The sequence below is a fragment of the Oncorhynchus masou genome, chromosome 22 (genome assembly GCF_036934945.1).
Source record: "Oncorhynchus masou masou isolate Uvic2021 chromosome 22, UVic_Omas_1.1, whole genome shotgun sequence".
NCBI lineage: Eukaryota > Metazoa > Chordata > Actinopteri > Salmoniformes > Salmonidae > Oncorhynchus > Oncorhynchus masou.
The window spans coordinates 46,876,935-46,890,307 of record NC_088233.1 but is presented as its reverse complement, the minus strand read 5'-3'; the positions used below and the strand labels follow the sequence as shown (position 1 = coordinate 46,890,307).

The 13,373-nt window shown below is 42.4% G+C and overlaps 1 protein-coding gene across 5 annotated transcripts in view; it reads left to right on the top strand.

The window, feature by feature from the left end:
• Positions 1-13,373, top strand: part of ptprja (protein tyrosine phosphatase receptor type Ja) — a 67,253-nt gene that overhangs the window by 11,748 nt on the left and 42,132 nt on the right. For 4 of the 5 annotated variants that reach the window (XM_064930344.1, XM_064930343.1, XM_064930342.1 and 1 more), the window contains exons 2-5: positions 9,346-9,361; positions 9,571-9,780; positions 10,008-10,265; positions 10,517-10,777. In XM_064930344.1, the coding sequence (XP_064786416.1) occupies positions 9,346-9,361; positions 9,571-9,780; positions 10,008-10,265; positions 10,517-10,777 (745 nt within the window). The remainder of the gene's footprint in view (positions 1-9,345; positions 9,362-9,570; positions 9,781-10,007; positions 10,266-10,516; positions 10,778-13,373) is intronic. The other variant, XM_064930345.1, reaches the window with a different exon arrangement.

Genomic DNA, 13,373 nt, shown 5'->3' with positions numbered 1-13,373 from the left:
TGGCTTTTCTCCTAAAACCCTTATCTTATCTGCTACACAGTTACAGTCCACAGACAAAATGATCGATTCAGAACGCTTCAGTCAATACCGTGGTGTTCGATGATGCTCGTACAGGTTGTAAATGTGATCGTAGAAAGGCCATTATAAAATGGTTTTTGGGGTTGTAAAATGGTTCAAATGTGATTGCTGTTGTGGTGCGCTTGTGCTAGATGGGTATGCTATCACTTAATGTGCCGTCTCTATCATCCTTCAACGTATGACTAGCATAGCATAACAATGGGTGCGATTCATTTTTGGCAGATACAAAATGTCCGCCTGAACGCCCGCTAAAGCGCTGGCAGAAACAGACTTGAATATACGGTGAGACTGTTAATAAAACCTGTAAGCTCAAGTCCTGTATAATACAGACAGAGACTATCTCGTGTACATCTTATCATGGCTTTGGATGGAGATATCATCCCAAATTTCCCTGCAGGCTCAGTTACCGTTTTAGCTGCAGTTTTTACTTCCTCGTCGCTCACTTCAATTAGCCATTGATGTCTGGCTACCGGTTAATGAACAGTTACAGCTCACAGAGAGAAGCGGACATGGCTGATGCCATGACTGGATGTCTGGATCAGGGACAGAGACCATCCGTGGTGAGAGAATGTCCTCGTTTGATAGAAACACCACAGACGTTCACCATGGCGTAGTAATTGATTACACTCCAATTGTTCCAGTCTAACTTGTCGTTCAAAGGAACGTCTCCCGGAGGCGCACCACCTAGCAGCGGTGTCATCAACTCAACCAGACGAAGGAGTCCGAGCGTTGGTTTGTTAGACCATGTCGGATGGCACTTCTCTTCCTTTGTTTAAGGTGGAGGTCAAAGGTGACTGCCAATATAGAGGAAACATTAACATAAAAGGGTCTTAATAGGCCGTTGGGCCACCAAAACATCTTAATTGTGCCTTGGCATAGGTTCTACAAGTGTCTGGTACTCTAGTGGAGGTGTGCAACACCATTCTTCCACGAGAAATCCCATTATTCGTTTTTTTGTTGATGGTGGTAGAGGAAATGTTGTCTCAGGCGCGGCTCCAGAATCTACCATAAGTGTTCGATTGGATTGCGATCTGGTGACTGACGCACGCACACACACATTAAACCCCCTATGCTCCATTGAGACCCCTCTTTTAACGTCACTGAGATCTCTTCTAGCCATGGTAGCCAAAATAATGGGCAACTGGGCATTTTTATACATGACCCTAAGCATGACTGGATGTCAATTGCTTAATTAACTCAGAACCACACCTGTGTGGAAGCACCTGTTTTCAATATTGTTTGTATCCCTCATTTACTCAAGTATTTCCTTAATTTTGTCAGTTACCTGTACATCCCAGTGTAATTACTGGCTGAGAGGAGCTGTGTTTCTTCCATGCTGTTATCAGGGTGTGTCGCAGGCCAGGGTGGGCTACTTGGTGATAGGATGTTGTTTCAGCTTAAAAACGATGACTAGGTGACTCAGGAGAGAGACCGACTGGCTGGTTGGCTGGGAGAAGTCCACACAATGCATGTGGAAATGTGCCTTTGGCTTCACAGTGAAACGGTACACGTAATGAAAGATACTTCTTGTGAAAAAACTAATTTTTTGTTGCAATATCTACAAAGTCAGAATGACATTTGTCACGAACTTCACACATCATAGACACACATAGTGCCTTTTTGAAAGGGAACTGCATTTTTCCCATAACTGCATTGTGTACAACATATTTCTGACTGAGTTTTGTGAAAACAAAATGATTTGTTTAAGGTTTTCTATAGCATGGGTATACCTGGGTGATGCTGGTTCCATGACCAGCCAGAATTTCATGAGGTCGTGAAAAGTCCAGCATTTCAAGCAATTAGCTAGTTGACAGATAGTGCTTTGCGATCTACGCTAAGTATACAAAACATTAGGAACACCTGCTCTTCCATGACAGACTGACCAGGTAAAATCTATGATCCCTTATTGATGTCACTCGTTGAATCCACTTCAATCAGTGTAGATGAAGGGGAGGAGACAGGTTAAAGAAGGATTGTTTTGGCCATCCAGCCAACTTGACACAACTGTGGTAAGCACTGGAGTCAATATGGGTCAGCATCCCTGTGGAACACGTTCGAGACCTTGTAGAGTCCATACCCTGACAAGTTGAGGCTGTTCTGAGGCTGTTCTGTTCTGTATGTATCCTGTTTCTATGATTTCCACCCGCAGTGTAGAATGTAGAACTTCAGCTTCAAAACCATCAGACTGGCTCCCCATGCTCTGTCCACTCCTTCACGTGTACACACACACACACACACACACACACACACACACACACACACACACACACACACACACACACACACACACACACACACACACACACACACACACACACACACACACTTTCAGCTGGCAAACCCCCAAAGACTGTCTTAGCCCGGTGTTTTGCAGGGACTCCATCAATCAATATCAGCCAAGTTATACTAAAATGTATCCACAAAATACTTGAAAATATTAGGTGATTTTTTTCCCTGTCTCAAGGAAGTGTATATATATATATATATATATATATAATGTTTTTTTTTCTCAAATCAGAGGAGCTTCACAGCATAATCTAGGTCTGGATTATCTGTGTGAAATGCACATAAGAATTCATGGACACACACTAACAGAGAGAACATCCAAGGCCAGATTTATTGAGCTTGGCCTACGAAAGATGTCTTCCTGATTGGGCGGTGTGTTGGTTAGGGGCCTTTTGTTAGGGGGGGGAGCGAGCAGAACTACAGTGAATGACTTCCTCCTACAGTATGTCTCAAGATGCACAAGTATCTGGTGTATGGAACATATAACATTCATAGTATAACATCAACAACCCCATGAAGATGTTTAGACCTCTTGACGTCATGTCTTAGGTGTTTGACTGACAATCGCAAAGTTGTGGGCTCAAGTCCCATTTGGACTACTGTAACCTCTAAATTCGCTTATCATAATGTTTATCAGAATTAAACACTTTCAGGGGAACATAGACTGTCGGGTCATGTTCATGTCAGTTAATGAACAACATCTGTAGCTGTATTTCAAGTCGCCGGCAAGTCTGTCTCCTCACTTTCTCACAACGCTAGCACTGCCAGAACTGCATCAAAGAACCTAACCTCCCAAGCCCACACCCTGTGCTGTCCCCCTAGCCTTTAGGAAGAATAGCAGAACAAAGGGGATTGAACAAAGGGGATTGAGAGAAGAGGGAAGTTGGGAGGGCTGGCAGGCAGGGGGGGAGGGATGTGGCAGGGTTGGTGATATCAATAGTGATGGCAAGGGTAAGGACGGGGAGAGGGGTCTCCGGGGAGTACCAGGGGAGTACCAGGGGAGGCAGTGGTGACCGTAGGCCCAGAGAGGATATCTTCCTGTCCCAACTGAATGTCACAACGGATGGGGTGCTACCTGGAGGTCTGGATCTGAAAGCTCTACATCTGGGTCTGGATGTTGGTCTGAGTCTAGGCCTGGCTTTTTATTACACCATTTCAGTCAACGTCCTCGTCAATGTCGTCCCGCGAGTTGTCAAGTGTGCCCAACTGTGGCTAATGTAATGAAGGATATTACTTTTCTAACCAGACCACACCCAGTATGTTAAGTGGAGTTAATGCGTCTCCTCATCTGCTGGACTGTATAGCCAACGCTGTCTTGGCGAGGACCGTGTTTGTATAGGGGACTCACTAGTGGGACGGGATAATGTGGGTGTGATGTTTAGTCGTCTGGTAAACAGAGTGGACCGCAGGACATCAGCTAAGGCCTGCGGTTTGCATTGGTGGAAGGTTTAATTTTGACTTATCAAAAATTGTGGTGGACTGGACTAGGAAACTGGCAAGTTGCCATCATACAAACCATTTAATCAAAGTTTATTGGTCGTGTACACAGATTTGTAGGCGTTATCCTGCAGGATCGTGGGGGGGGGGTGCTGAGGAGTATTTCTGTCTGTAATAAAGCCCATTTTGTGTGGAAAACTCATGCTGATTGGCTGGACCTGGCTCCTCAGTGGGTGGGACTGGCTGCCAAGTGGGTGGGCCTAGCTGCCCAGTCATTTGAAATCCATAGATTAGGGCCTAATGAATGTATTTTAATTGAATGATTTCCTTATATGAATTGTAACTCAGTAAAATCTTTGAAATGTTTGTGTTTATATTGTTGTTCAGTATAATTTGGAAAGAAAATGGTATGTACAGTAGTAGGTATATTAGGATGGGTTATGTCGAGAACACAGTATATACACAGTGAGTAAACAACAGTTTATAAACAGAATATGAGGTGGCCAGCGTTCAATGACTCTATATTCATGGGGCATTAGTCTCAAGGTGCAGGGCTGAGAACTGGGCAGGTAGCCAGCTAGTATTGGCTGTTCAACAGTCTGATGGCCAGGAGATAGAAGCTGTTTTTCAGTGTCTGCCTGCCAGAAGGTAGCAGAGTGAACAGACTGTGACTCGGGTGGCTGAGGTTCTAGATGATCATCTTGGCCTTCCTTTGACACCGAGTGCTGTACATTTCCTGGAGGGCAGGCAGCGTGTCCCCCAGTGATGCGTTGGGCTGACCACACCACCCTCTGGAGCCCGACAGAATGCTCTCTGGTGCATTTGTAGAAATTCGTGAGGGTCTTCGTGGGCCATGCAGAATTTCTTCAGCCGCCTGAGGTTGTAGAGGTTGTACATCAGTGGAGGATGCTGAGGGGTGAACAGGTCATAACAAAGACTGGAATGGAGTCAATGGAGTGGTGGTATCAACCACGTGATAATCCCCATGTTTGATGTGTCTGATACCATTCCTTTGACTCCATTCTAGCCATTATTATGAGCCATCTTCCTCTCAACAGCCTCCGCTGTTGTACATAGGTTATTCCACTGGTAGGTAATGTGCTTGGAGACTTCAGATGGCCTGTGTCATGACCCATCTGGCCCAAAGGGGACACAGACACGTCCAAAATGATTGGCACCCTTGATAAAGATGCGCATAAAAGACTGTATAAAATAAACAATACAAATACAAGAGCTACTGTATATTGTATGTGCCAAGAAATTATATTGATATTATTTTATACTAATACAATTGCTCAGAGCAAAATATTTTTTATAAAAAAGTACTGAAAGAAAACAACAAAAAACGTTGGCGTCAAATGTTCCCTTTCGAGTCTTTTTCTAAAATATTTTATGAAATTGTAGAATACATTGGGATGATCAGAGGACATTCCTCCATAGAGAATCTTTCCTGATCCTTGACATCCTTCGGTCTGCGCTGACGGACTGCCCTCTTCAATTCAAACCACAGGTTTTCAAAAGTCCAGAGACTGAGAGATAGCCATTGCAAAATTCTGATTTTGTGGTCAATTAACCATTTCGTTGTGGATGTTGATGTGTGCTTGGGGTTGTCTTGCTGGAAGATCCACTTGGGGACTCCTGGCCCAGGAAACCAGGTTCTTAGCTAAAAATGTCCCGGTACTTAGTAAAGTTCACAATGCTGTTGACCTTAACAAGGCCCCCATGAACAGTGGAACCAAAACAGACCCATAACATCAAAGATCCACCACCATATTTTACAGTAGGTATGTGGTTATTTTTTGTATTTCCATTTTTCTTTCGAAGTACAAACCCACCACTGGCGTATGTGGTCAAAGAGCTCTATTTCTGTCTCATCTCTGTTTAGCAAACTACAGGCATTTACATTTGTTGGTTGATATCAATAAAGTTTTTTTTTTATGGCAACCCTTCAAATAGCCTATTGGCATGGAGGAGGCGTCTAATTGTAGATTTAGAGACTTGGTGACCCTAAGATGCAAAGTTCTATCATTTTCAAACTTTTGCCCTTGGACTTTTCTTTGCCTTTCTCACTGTGTGTGGGGACAAGATACACTTAGGTCCTCTATAGCAAGCAGGTTTACCACTGCTCCAGGGATTTTAAACTTTTTAATTGTTGCCCTAATAGTGGTAAGTGTAATTGTTTCAGTATTTTTGTTTTACCCATTCCCTGATTTATGAAAGTCAACAACCATTTCTCTCTTTACATTTGTGATTTCTTTGCCTTTCCCCATGGTGATGGATAACAAAGGGAATTTACATGCGTGTTACCTCATTTTTATACCCCAGTGAAACAGGAAGCCACGGAAGGCCACAATACAGTTCCTTGAACTGAGATGAATTTAAAGTAGAATGATAATGCAGATTTAATTTGGTTTGATTTTAGTTACAACAATATTTAGGGGTGTCAATCATTTTGAGAAAAATCACTTTTTTAGATTTTTTAAAAACTTGTTAAACAAAATCTCTTTGAGCAATTGCATAAAATATAATAATTTTCAAAATGTTTTGATCATACAATATAGCTCAGTGTTTATTATTTATTTTAGTCTTTTTTGCTCATCTTTATCAAGGGTGCCAATCATTTGGGATGTGACTGTAGAATGACTTTATCCAAGTTGTGGCATCTGTAGAAATGTGGAGCCACACTCTCAAATCAAATCAAATTGTATTTGTCACATGCACTTTACAGTGAAATGCTAACTTACAAGCCCTTAACCAACAATGCAGTCAATATTTATTTTTAAATATAACAAATAATAAGGAGCAACAATAAAATAACAGTAGCGAGGCTATATACAGTGCCTTGCGAAAGTATTCGGCCCCCTTGAACTTTGCAACCTTTTGCCACATTTCAGGCTTCAAACATAAAGATATAAAACTGTATTTTTTGTGAAGAATCAACAACAAGTGGGACACAATCATGAAGTGGAACGACATTTATTGGATATTTCAAACTTTTTTAACAAATCAAAAACTGAAAAATTGGGCGTGCAAAACTATTCAGCCCCTTTACTTTCAGTGCAGCAAACTCTCTCCAGAAGTTCAGTGAGGATCTCTGAATGATCCAATGTTGATCTAAATGACTAATGATGATAAATACAATCCACCTGTGTGTAATCAAGTCTCCGTATAAATGCACTTGCACTGTGATAGTCTCAGAGGTCCGTTAAAAGCACAGAGAGCGTCATGAAGAACAAGGAACACACCAGGCAGGTCCGAGATACTGTTGTGAAGAAGTTTAAAGCCGGATTTGGATACAAAAAGATTTCCTAAGCTTTAAACATCCCAAGGAGCACTGTGCAAGCAATAATATTGAAATGGAAGGAGTATCAGACCACTGCAAATCTGGCCGTCCCTCTAAACTTTCAGCTCATACAAGGAGAATACTGATCAGAGATGCAGCCAAGAGGCCCATGATCACTCTGGATGAACTGCAGAGATCTACAGCTGAGGTGGGAGACTCTGTCCATAGGACAACAATCAGTCATATATTGCACAAATCTGGCCTTTATGGTAGAGTGGCAAGAAGAAAGCCATTTCTTAAAGATATCCATAAAAAGTGTTGTTTAAAGTTTGCCACAAGCCACCTGGGAGACACACCAAACATGTGGAAGAAGGTGCTCTGGTCAGATGAAACCAAAATTGAACTTTTTGGCAACAATGCAAAACGTTATGTTTGGCGTAAAAGCAACACAGCTCATCACCCTGAACTACCATACCCACTGTCAAACATGGTGGTGGCAGCATCATGGTTTGGGCCTGCTTTTCTTCAGCAGGGACAGGGAAGATGGTTAAAATTGATGGGAAGATGGATGGAGCCAAATACAGGACCATTCTGGAAGAAAACCTGATGGAGTCTGCAAAAGACCTGAGACTGGGACGGAGATTTGTCTTCCAACAAGACAATGACCCAAAACATAAAGCAAAATCTACAATGGAATGGTTCAAAAATAAACATATCCAGGTGTTAGAATGGCCAAGTCAAAGCCCAGACCTGAATCCAATCGAGAATCTGTGGAAAGAACTGAAAACTGCTGTTCAAATGCTCTCCATCCAACCTCACTGAGCTCGAGCTGTTTTGCAAGGAGGAATGGGAAAAAATGTCAGTCTCTCGATGTGCAAAACTGATAGAGACATACCCCAAGCGCCTTACAGCTGTAATCGCAGCAAAAGGTGGCGCTACAAAGTATTAACTTAAGGGGGCTGAATAATTTTGCACGCCCAATTTTTCCATTTTTGATTTGTTAAAAAAGTTTGAAATATCCAATAAATGTCATTCCACTTCATGATTGTGTCCCACTTGTTGTTGATTCTTCACAAAAAAATACAGTTTTATATATTTATGTTTGAAGCCTGAAATGTGGCAAAAGGTCGCAAAGTTCAAGGGGGCTGACTACTTTCGCAAGGCACTGTACATGGGGTTCTGGTACAAAGTCAATGTGCGGGGGCATCGGTTAGTCGAGGTAATTGAGGTAACACCCTAGTCATAGCCTGTTCTCTCTGCTACCACATGGCAAGTGATACCGGAGCACCAAGTCTAGGTCCAAGAGGCTTCTGAACAGCTTCTACCCCCAAGCCATAAGACTCCTGAACATCTAGTCAAATGGCTACCCAGACTATTCACATTGCCCCCCCCCCTCCCCTCTCCACACCACTGCCACTTCCTGTTGTCATCTGTTGTCATCTATGCATTGTCACTTAAATTAACTCTACCTACATGTACATACTACCTCAACTAACCGGTGGCCCCGCACATTGACTCTCTACCGACACCCCCGTTGCATATATAGAGTCGTGCTTGGCCATCCAATCATGGGTGAACAGGGAGTACAGGAGGGGACTAAGCACGTACCCCTGAGGGGCTCCTGTGCAGAGGGAGGTGTTTAGTCCCAGGGTCATTAGCTTAGTGATGAGTTTTGAAGGGACAATGGTATTGAACACTGAGCTGTAGTCAATGAATAGCATTCTCATGTAGGTGTTCCTTTTGTCCAGGTGGGAAAGGGCAGTGTGGATCTGTTGGGGCGGTATGCAAATTGGAGTGGGTTTCTGGGATAATGGTGTTGATGAGACCCATGACCAGCCTTTCAATGCGTTTCATGGCTACAGAGTGTTACGGGTCAGTAGTCATTTAGGCAGGTTACCTTGGTGTTCTTGGGGACAGGGACAATGGTGGTCTGCTTGAAACATGTAGGTATTACAGACTTGGTCAGGGACAGGTTGAAAATGTCAGTGAAGACACTTGCCAGTTGGTCAGCGCATGCTCGGAGTACATGTCCTGGTAATCCGTCTGGCTCTGTGGCATTGTTATTGTTGATTCTGGCCCGTGATGGTAAAAATATATTCTAATGTGGCCCTCCGTGGAAAATAATTTCCCAGGCCTGCCCTAGATGGTAAGATTGCTGGAATAGGCCAGGACATGTGGAGGCAACAATTTGATCACTGTTCTGAGTCAATGCTGACCTCTACTGGTATGATTACTAACTGTCCTTTTCATCTTCCTTACAGGGCTCACAAGCTCAATGTAAGTACAGCCATTTCCACTTCAAGAATTTATGAAAGATAAATCTGAAGTAAGTAGATGACGATGAATGATAGGAAGTACACTTCATTTCAAAGTTTCAGAAACACAATCAAGGTCCTAATCATTATTCAAAACAGGTACAGTATACACATGTGCAAACAAGTTCTGATTTGGGTTTCCCTCAATCCAAAACTCTCCTACCATTTTAGGCGCTCCCTGTAATTTCAAAGCCAGCACAACAGCAACAGAGATTAATATTCAGGTACACGCCAACTGCAACGTGAGCACTGGCAGTACCTCTGTGGTCTCCAACTCAACTATGGCCACCCTGTCTGGACTGGCTCCTGGGTCCACCCACCGTGTGCATGTCCTGTGTAACGATATCCAACCAGTCGACTGCTGCAATAACTTCACAACAAGTAAGTATCTCACTCAGCCTGGTCCCTGGACTGACAATAACTTTGTGTTGATCCTGACAAGCTCTCCTTAAAACGTCTATCTTATATTTACTGTGAGAACATCAACGTTCTCTCGACTCTGCAATGTGCTTCGGCTGTATATTTGCGGCTCACAACGTCTACTTCTGTAGTAAATTCCAGACATACTTGTTCTCCCCCCCCCCCACCCACCTTTCTTGCACGCACAGAGCCTGAAACCATCACAGTCCTCACTGTCACCAAAATCACAACATCATCGGTGTCTCTGAGCTGGACTAAACCAGAGGGTAGCTCCTTCTATAAAGTAGAGTGGACTGATGGCAGTATCAATGACAGTCAGAATACCACAGGAACTTCTGTAGATGTTACTGCTCTCACTGCTGGAGCGCAGTACGTCTTCACAGTCACTGCAGTGGCTGGAGATAACAAAAGTGAAGGACAAAACAAAACCATTTTGAAATATACAAGTGAGTAACTCAGGTACTTTAATGTCGGATTGTGTCAATGCCACAGGCACCATTTATACATTCGTTGATATATTACTTGTTCACATCCAAGAACATGTGATAAGTTGCCATGTCTGTTGCAATAAGAAACACAATGCTTTCATGCATTTCACAGTAAATGGCTCTCATTTAGGCTCACTTGATAATATTGGACTTGATTCAGTTGAAATTCTGTATCTTTTCCCAAATGTCCCTCTCTCTTGCACGCACAGAGCCTGCAATCATCAGGAAACTTACAGTGTCTGAAATCAGAACATCCTCTGTGTCTCTGAGCTGGACTGAACCAGAGGGAAACAGCTCCTTCTATATAATAGTGTGGACTGATGGCAGTGACATTGGCAGTAAGAATACCACAAGAACCTCCGCGACCATCACTGGGCTGCCTGCTGGAGTGGGGTACACATTCAGAGTCACTGCAGTGGCTGGAGATAATACAACTGTAGGAGAAGGCAGTGAAACAACCACTTTTACAAGTAAGCATCTTTGTTGAGTGGTTTTTGATATTTTTCTTAGATATACAATTCTTTCAGAAAGTTTTCATACCCCTTGACTTATTGCAAGTCTTTTGGTGTTACAGCCTGAATTCGAAATTGATCAAATATTTTTTCTCTTCATTACATTTACATTTACATTTAAGTCATTTAGCAGACGCTCTTATCCAGAGCGACTTACACATCTACGCGCAATACCCCTTAATGAGAAAGTTAAAACATGTTTTTATGAATATTTGCACATTTATTGAACATGAAATATCTCATTTACATAAGTATTCAACCCCTTGATTTAATAGATGTTAGAATCACATTTGGCAGGGATTACAGCTGTGAGTCTGTCTGGGTATTCCTCTAAGAGCTTTGCACACCTGGATTGTACAATATTTGCGCATTATGTTTTTACAAATTAATGACAAATTAAAATGTGAAATGTCTCTCAATAAGTATTCAATCCTTTTGTTATGACAAGCTTAGATAAGTTCAGGAGTAAAAATGTGGTTAACAAGTCCCATAATAAGTTGCATTGGCTCACTCTGTGTGCAATAAGTGTTTAACATGATTTTTCAATGACTACGAGCAGTGACTTTCAAACACAAAGACTAGGGAGGTTTTCCAATGCCTGGTAAAGAAGGGCACCTATTGGTAGATGGCTAAAAATGAAAAAGCAGACATTGAATATCCCTTTGAGCTTGGTGAAGTTATTAATTACAGGCGTCCTTCCAAACTCAGTTGCCGGAGAGAAAGGAAACCACTCATAGATTTCACCATGAGGCCAATGGTGACTTTAAAACAGTTACAACTTTTAATTGCTGTGATAGGAGAAAACTGAGGACGGCTCAACAACATTGTAGTTACTCCCAATACTAACAATGACAGTGAAAAGAAGGAAGCTTGTACAGAATAAAAATATTCAAAAACACGCATCCTGTTTGTAATAAGGCACAAAAGTAAAACTGCAAAAAAACGTTATGTCCTTAATATCATTTTTTTAACCTTTATTTAACTAGGCAAGTCAGTTAAGATTTGCCGATCGAATCCCCAATCTGACAAGTTAAAATCTGTTGTTCTGCCCCTGAGCAAGGCAGTTAACCCAATGTTCCTAGGCCGTTATTGTAAATAAGAATTTGTTCTTAACTGACTTTCCTAGTTAAATGTTTTTTAAATTTTTTAATTACAAACACCGGCCAACCCCAGATGACGCTGGGCCAATTGGGGGTCCCATAAGGCGGCACACAATCACGTCCGGTTGTGAGACAGCCTGGACTCAAACCAGGGTGTCTGTAGTGATGATACTCTAGCACTGAGATGCCATGCCTTAGACCACTGCACCACTCAAGAGCACAAGATAAGGCGTTATGTTTGTGGCAAATCCACAACACATCCCTGAGTACCACTCTTCATATATTCAAGCATGGTGGTGGCTGCATCATGTTATGGGTATGCTTGTCGTCGGCAAGGACTAGGGAGTTTGGTTTTTAGGATAAAATTAACAGAATAGAGCAAAGCACAGGCAAAATCCTAAAGGAAAACCTGGTTCAGTCTCATTTCCAACAGACAATGGGAGACAAATTCAGCAGGACAATAAATTTAAAGGCCAAATATACACTGGAGTTGCTTACCAAGACGTCATTGAATGTTCCTGATAGGCCGAGTTATAGTTTCTATTTAAATTGGCTTGGAAATCTATGGCAAGACTTTAAAATGGCTGTCTAGCAATGATCAACAACCAACTTGACAGAGCTTGAAGAATTTAAAAATAATAATGTGCACATATTGTAAAATCCAGGTGTGTAAAGCTTATAAAGATACACCCAGAAATAATCACAGATGTCTATTTCATTTTCAATAAATATGCAAACATTTCTAAAAAAAATAGATTTTCCCTTTGTCATTATGTTGTACTGTGTGTAGATGGGTGAGCATTTTTAAAAATTTATTTAATCCATTTTGAATTCAGGCTGTAACACAACCAAATGTGGAATAAGCCAAGGGGTATGAATACTTTCTGATGGCACCGTACATCTCGCTGGCTTTTCTATGCATTGTCCAGACTCTGTCCAGACTTTGTTAACAGCAGCTGATGCGCGATCTGTAATGTTAAGGAAGTCTCGTGTTTTTGCTCACCTGAGCTAGAATACCTCATGATAAGCTGCAGACCACACCATTTACCAACAGAGTTTTCATCTATATTTTTCATAGCCGTCTACTGACCACCACAAACCGATGCTGGCAGTAAGACCACACTCAACGAGCTGTTTAGTGCCATAGCAAATGTAACCGGTGTGAAATAGCTAGCTAGTTAGCGAGGTGCGCGCTAATAGCGTTTCAATCGGTGATGTCACTCGCTCTGAGACCTTGAAGTAGTTGTTCCCCTTACTCTGCAAGGGCCGCAGCTTTTGTGGAGCGATGGGTAATGATGAATCGAGGGTGGCTGTTGTCGATGTGTGCAGAGGGTCTCTGGTTCGAGCCCAGGTAGGGGCGAGGAGAGGGACGGAAGCTATACTGTTACATTGATGCGGTTGACCTGGATCACTGGTTGCTGCGGAAAAGGAGGAGGTCAAAAGGGGGGTGAGTG